The sequence below is a fragment of the Colobus angolensis genome, unplaced genomic scaffold, assembly GCF_000951035.1.
Source record: "Colobus angolensis palliatus isolate OR3802 unplaced genomic scaffold, Cang.pa_1.0 Scaffold2, whole genome shotgun sequence".
In the NCBI taxonomy this organism is placed as follows: Eukaryota; Metazoa; Chordata; class Mammalia; order Primates; family Cercopithecidae; genus Colobus; species Colobus angolensis.
In genome coordinates, this window is record NW_012115154.1 from 23,854,806 (window position 1) to 23,862,199 (window position 7,394).

The following is a 7,394-nucleotide window of genomic DNA, read 5'->3' on the forward strand; positions in this document are numbered from 1 at the left end:
TCACTGGAAGTTAATGTTTTCTTGGCGGATAGCTCCTCAATCAAATCGAGGTTTTTAAACTACATAGATTACAAGTAAAACCTGATACTAAATATTGTATGATTGGCAGCCTGATGCCCTAATTTCACATTGTGAAATTGCCCAAAGGAAGTCACCACATATATCTAGAAGTGTTATTTCCCAAAAAGAACAACATATTTTCTTTTTTCTTTATTTTTATTGTTTTTTGAAGACGGAATCTCACTCTGTCACCCAGGCTGGAGGGCAGTGGTGTGATCCTGTGATCATGATTGACTGCAACCTCTACCTCCTGGACTCAAGGGATCCTTCTGCCTCAGCCTCCTGAGTACCTAGCACTAGAGGTGCCCACCACTGCGCCTGGCGAATTTTTAAATTCTTTTTTATAGAGATAGGATCTCGCTTGAGTATAGTATTTCCAAAATCCAGATTCTATCTGTGAATTGCAGAATGTTGATCACTGTTTTGTGATATATGAAATTAGTTTTCCTTATCCATTCCTAATGAAGGAATTTTTATATTTTTAGACAAGATAAGTTTAGAGAAGGTCCATTATTGTAGTTCTCGCAGTAAGCTCTGCCACAGTATTGGCAGCTGTTGTGTGAAACTGTTTCAGTCACTTTTGGGCATTGCTTAAACCCCCCAGGATCCTGGAGCACTGAGCATGCTAGCGCTGTTGCCGGAAGAACGGAGAGAACCCCAAAGGCATGGCTGTAGCAGCTCTAACCTAGGTTAGGGTTGGGGTTAGGGGTCAGGTTTGGGTTATGTTAGGGTTAGGGTTAGGCTGGGATGGACAAGTGACACTCACACAACACAGCCCCTTACCTGGGAACAGAACAGACGCATTTTCTCTCTGGAAGTTGCTCTGTTGTTTCAGTGACTGAGTATCATTCACAGGCTAATACACAAAAGGGGTGCATGCTGAAATACGAGTCTGGCAGATTGGCAGAGAAAACAGGTCTCTGTCAAGAAATACAGGCGGAATTTCAAAGTCCAGAAAGCCATATTGCAAGCCATATTGCTGAGAATGTATCCAGGAGACTACGTTTTAGGGCTTTACTTTTCCTGTTAATGACAAGTGAAACTATCAAGAAATTTCTTTTGTATTCATTTTTTATTTCAGAAAGAAGGGAGAAAGTCTAATATTTTACTGAACTTGTTTCAGAGAAAAGACCAATTCCGTTGCTGCCTCGTGGGCTGCCTCATTGCTGGCCTGTCTCAGTGATGTCCCCAGACCAGTGCTGCTGTTTCTGGGGTAGCCTGCGTGCAGGCCTTCTTGACGTCCTTGAATTTGGAGACTTGGACCTTTGTATTTCTGTGTAAACACTGTTACAGAAGCCCTGGAAGACACGTTTTTCGGAGCGTTGGAGTATTCCTTTAGAGCTCCGCTGGTCTTGTTTACTGATGGACATTCTGCAGTTATTAAAATGGAGAGCAGTTATTTCATATACAGTGTAACTTCTTAAACACTTTCCAAGTCATTGATGTTTATAGCTGTTTGCTTCCACTGTAGCTCTTTGACATGCTTTCAAATGAAGTGGCCACATGTGCCTCAGTATTTTCAAGGGATCCTGTGCTGGTAGCTATTTTCTCTAGCTATTCTATTACACTGAACAGAAACTCAGACACAGCAAATAATTTCTGGCCACCAAAAGTGCCTGTTGAGTGCAGTCCTTCAGGACAGTGTTTGCTGATGCCCATGCCAGGAGCTGCCCAGCGACCCCTGCTCTTAGAAGAGTTGGGCAGTGGGTGCGGTGGCTCACGCCTGTAATCCCAACACTTTGGGAGGCCAAGGCAGAGGCAGATCATGAGGTCAGAAGTTTGAGATCAGCCTGGCCAACACAGTGAAACCCGGTCTCTACTAAAAATACAAAAAATTAGCTGGGCGTAGTGGCAGGTGCCTATAATCCCAGCTACTTGGGAGGCTGAGGCAGCAGAATTGCTTGAACCCAGGAGGCAGAGGTTGCAGTAAGCCGAGATCGTGCCACTGCACTCCAGCCTGGGCGACAGAGCGAGACTCCATCTCAAAAAAAAAAAAAAAAAAAAAAAAAACTACAGAAAATCCTGTAGCTCATGGTATATTTTAATGGATTCTAAGTTATTTGTTCACTTTTATATCTTAGTGACTATGGAAGAAGCTTAAGCTTGAAACTCTGAATGTATTTTCTTTGTTGTCACCAGGCCATCATGCACGGACGAGGTCGAGGAGTGGCCGGTCCCATGGGCCGGGGGCGCCTGATGCCAAACAAGCAGAACCTGCGGGTGGTGGAGTGCAAGCCCCAGCCCTGCGTGGTGTCTGTGGAGGGGCTATCCTCGTCCACCACGGATGCCCAGCTGAAGAGCCTGCTGATGTCAGTGGGACCCATTCAGGTAGCCGCCTGGGGGTGGCATCTGTGCCACGGGTGGTTGTGTCCCAAGACAGTCATTTCGTGATTTCAAACACAGTGCCCATTGTGTTGGCTACTTCATATTAAAATAATACTTGGGAAATAAGACAAATACCTGTTTTGCATACTTAATATCAGAACATTTGCCTCAAATGTCTATTTTGAAATTTTCAGATTCTTAGTTATAAATTTTAAGAAATACTCCAACTGAACAGATTATCCTTTGAGATCCTCATATTGTCATAGAAAGTTCACACTTGCACACATACATACAAAATTTTTTGTTCTATCAAATGACTTGTTTTATTTGTAATGACATTACATTTTAAAGTATTTAGCCTTCTTTTCGTTGCTTTCCAGAAATAGCTTCACGTGCTAAATAGCTGTGACTTGGTTTAGATTTTACAAATATGACAGTATCTTGGACTGTATCTTCATCTCTTAAAATTGGCTAATTCTAATGCTGAAACATGCCTGCTGAGCTGGCTGCCAATGAGATGCATGAAAGGGAACACAGTTCCAGGTCCGTTGGTAACAGGGTTTTCCACGGCAACTCCTGGTCTCTGTAGGCCCAGAGCCCTGTAGCTGACCCAGCGAAGAAGCCACCTGCTTGTTGAGTCTGATTTCTGGCCTTCCCTGTCAGTTGTCGCCTGCGGTGCCCATTGTTGCCATTGCCATGCACCCTGTGTCCCGTGGCGGGATCTGGTGTGTCTGAGGGCAGAGGACTTTGGAAATAAGACATTTTTGGATGCACAGAGTACGTGTCAGAGTTCTGAGGAGTCCAAAGTGCTTAGTCCAAAGTGCTTGCTTTCAAGAATCTCTTCCAGCCTCTAGCTTCTTGGGTGAATTTGGAAACGTGTTCACACTAGGGTTGATACGAGTAATTAATGTACATGTTTTAGATCTCCATCTGCTGTTGACAGTTCCTAAAAATGAGGAGATGAAAGCCCTTCCAGAAACATACATATTACTTGGGTTTAATTACTACCATCTTCATTATTGGATTCCTGGGGAGATAGGTTTCATTCTTATTGGTGTGTAGTAATGGAGAGTTACCCCAAAGCCTTTGCTTCTGTTTGTGATAGAGCGGGCTCACTGGTGGTACAATTAGGATAACTTTATCAGCTATTAGAGGCGTACAGTTTATGTTCAAGGATATTTCAAAACAATTGATCATAATCTGGATTAATTTGCAGGAGCACGATAGACACTAGAGCATTTTAGATGCATTAAAATGTGGTTATCCTAATCTGAGATTCTCAAAATAAATGGCGATGGACAATTCTGGTCCAATAACTGTGTAGCAGTGAGTCCAGATGAAAAAACCCCGAGCCTAGTCTGTTGTGAGCCACAGACCAGTGCGCTTGGCAAGGCCTCACGTGTGTGGCCCAGTGTCCTGCTGGTCCTCCTGTCTTTGGGGCGTTCTGCACTTCCCTGTGAGTGGAAGGGTTGCACTGTTGTTTTCATATGTCACCTGCTACTTTTGTGGACTTTGCTTCATCGTGTGTAGTCGTGATCATTTTCTTGACTATTTTTGAGTCTGATCGAGTTGTCAAGATCCATACCTGAACAGCAAGTACCGTTTGCTTCTCAGAGCATTGAGTGAGGCTCAGCCTATGTTGTGAGAATATGCTTGGAACCATTGCCAAACCAGCTAACTTCTGTCTTGTCTTTTAAATTGAATTTTGTGTTTTGTACTGTGGATTTGTATAGATCTCTTAAATGGCCTTTTTTCCCTTCCATTTGCTTCCATTTCTTTTGAATGCTGGGATTACAGGCATGAGCCACAAATATTTTTTATCCTAAACGTTTTGGAATAGTGTTGAGTCTCTGTCTCTTTGGGATATGGCACCACCTAGTGTTCACTGGTGTAATGCCAGGTGGTGTCTACACCAGGAGGACCTGTATTCATTCCTTTGGGCCTTTTAGTTGTAGAAAATTCTAGTAACTGCATATTATTTTTTGTTTTTGTTTTTGGAGATGGAGTCTTGCTCTGTTGCCCAGGCTGGAATGCAGTGGCGTGATCTCAGCTCACCGCAACCTCCGCCTCCTGGGTTCAAGCGATTCTCCTGCCTCAGCCTCCTGAGTAGCTGGGACTACAGACACGTGCCACCACGCCCGGCTAATTTTTTTGTATTTTTAGTAGAGATGGGGTTTCACTGTGTTACCCAGGATGGTCTCGATCTCCTGACTTCGTGATCCACCCGCCTTGGCCTCCGAAAGTGCTGGGATTACAGGCGTGAGCCACCGCGCCCGGCTGTAACTGCATGTTAACTATACTTTTAAACCCATGGAATCTGAGAACTTTTCTCAGTGTAGCAGTGATGTGGTACCCAGTTTTGTTATCAGATTAGTGTTTTACTTCCTTAAACTACATTAATAAGCAAATCCAGAAAGTCCATTTCAAAGACATTTATCTATAGACTCAAAGAGTGAGGAAGAATGAGAAGATTTTATAGAAATATCAAAACCAGAAGATGGTCTTCCAAAAAGTTTCGAACTATAACCACGTTTCAGAAATTGTAACTTGATAAGAACTTGATTCCTCGAAGACTAGATATTTTTTTTTCTCTCTACTCATAAACCACATATGAACTCTTTCGTTCTTCCTGGGTTCATCTGGAAGGAAGTGAAAGAGGCAAGAAACCGTCATCTGTGTTAAAGCAGCGGGAAGAAGGGGAGTGGGTGCGCGGCCTCCCAGGCTGGGCTGCGGTGACCACCTTCTCCCGAGTCAGCTGTGCTCCCAAGGCCAGGGGGGCTGTCATCCCCCAGAGGCTGCTGGGGAGAGCCCTCGGAGATGCAGCGCAGGAGCCTCCGCATGACACTGCCGATTTGGGGGTAGGCATAGAAATGTAGAAGGTACTGCTCAGAGAAGAATCTGCCCTTTGCAGAGCGGATTTCAGCCCAACGTGGAGGCCCTGTGAACCTGGCAGAAGGTGGGATCATCTTGGCGTCTGACTGATTATGCTTCTGCTTCGAAGGTAAAGTGGATCGCCAGGAAGACAGCCCCTTTACATCTGGTTCTGACTGCAGGAAGTCCTGGTTGTTGAAGTAGAAAATGTTGGGATCTTGAGTGAGCAGTTGAGTCGTTTTGAAGTTGGGACCATTGAGAAGGAAAACACGAAGAAGTGTCAGACACGGGTTCCAGAAAAGCCCATGCCACAGGCTTAAAGAACAGACGCGTGTGGGCGCGTGATGGGAAGCCACAGTGAAGCCACAGCGGGAAAGCCGGTTAACTGGAGGCTCTCCCACAGCGTTCTGAGAGCACGGTGGTCAGTCATTCTGAGAGGAGGAGGAGGATTGAGGAGACCGTGTGAGAACACAGGGCTTGTCTGCGCTTTAGAGGATAAGCATGTGTAAGCTTTAGAGGAGAAGACGGGGAAGACGGGACAACCAGGGATGAAAAGGGAAGAGGAGAGGTCAGGAGATGTTTTCAAATTATACCAGAGCAAAAGGAGCAACGCGCCAGGGCGCCCGTAGTGATCACATGGATGTGCAAGAGAGCCCAAGCGTTGACATTCAGGAGAAGTGCCAGAATTGGTGTCCACGAAGACCCAGCGTGTTATATGATAATAGATGAGAACATGAAATGGGACAGAAAACTCGGTGTGGGCTGGAGCTGCCCAGAGCACTGATGTGAATCTTTCTTTACCACTCAGCCTACCACTGGAATCGTGTGCAGGCTTCAGGCGCCCTATTTCCAACAGGAGGTTGGTCGCACAGTGACCTGTGTATAGAGGAGAGCCCCATGGACCAGTCCTGCATGCTGTTCCATACAGAAATGCTTAGCGGGCTCACCGAGGGCTCTGCAGGGGCTCTCTGCCCTTCCTGCCAGGGAGTGCCTCCCCCACCGCCTCTAGTGTCTGTTCTAGGGTGGGGCTCAAGAATTTACATCTCTCGTGATTTATAAATTGGGCTTATTTTAAGCAGCTTGACTTGTGTTTAAAAGCAGCTGATACATATTTTTCCTTTAAATGATTCCTTAAGGTGCTAGAATTGTTGGCCAGAGGGAGAAAAAGAGCTTGGTTTTTAGGATTGCAGAATCAGTTGTACTCCTGTAACATTTGAGTTATCTTTATACATGCATGCACACACACAACCACAGCTGTGCACAGACATGTACACAACCACAGCTATACGCAGACTCTTCCTCAAAAGAGGAGGAACTTTTCATGGGGAAAAGAGGGTTCTGAACATCATGGGGAAAAGAGGCTAGGGTTCTGAACATCGTGGAAGCTTTTTGCTGCCAGGTGGCGTGGCCGTTGATTTGATCATATGGTTCTGGGTGGAATTGCTGGGTACAGATGCAGGAAGCTACCAGCTGAAGTATATTCTTTTAACTTGCATTTGCTGCTTATTTATAGTAGCCCAGTGAGCTTTCCTCAGAAGTTGTCTGAAGATGTCTCTGAAAAATGAAAAGCCAATCAGGATGAGAGCTGGTGTGCCAGCCTTTCCCCTCTCCCTGCCAGTATGTTATGTGGGGGCTGGGGGTGAAGAAGGAGGTCCTTACATAGGTCAGTATGTAGACTTGAGGCAAATTCTAGCTTTTGGTTTGTTCTGGGTGAAGAAAAGTTTTAACTCTATGGTAGTGTGTTGCCGAGTTGTGTAGACGTGTATATTTTCACAATGGAAGCTGGCGACCATGTCTTTAAGCTTTCACTGGAAAGTTTCTTTTCCTCTGCTGCTAATAAATTGTAAATACTTGTCATTTTGGTAGGTCAAAAATGGTTGAATATTGACAATTTCTATAGTTTGATTTTGTATCTAGAAAACAGGGTTTATTTCTGAAAGGAGGTACAAAAATGTAAATAGGGTAGACAGGAAGCCAATATTAGGACAGCACGCTTGTTAATTGTGTCGAGTGTCTGAAAACCAAGTCATTCCCCTGATTGAAGAATGTCACTGGAAGTTAATGTTTTCTTGGCGGATAGCTCCTCAATCAAATCGAGGTTTTTAAACTACATAGATTACAAGTAAAACCTGATACTA

The 7,394-nt window shown here is 44.8% G+C and overlaps 1 protein-coding gene across 1 annotated transcript in view; it reads left to right on the top strand.

Moving 5' to 3' along the window:
- The window catches only part of RBM33 (RNA binding motif protein 33), a 134,447-nt gene that overhangs the window by 117,587 nt on the left and 9,466 nt on the right, over positions 1 to 7,394 (top strand). The window contains exon 17 of the mRNA XM_011941593.1: positions 2,200 to 2,388. Coding sequence (XP_011796983.1) covers positions 2,200 to 2,388 — 189 coding nt within the window. The remainder of the gene's footprint in view (positions 1 to 2,199; positions 2,389 to 7,394) is intronic.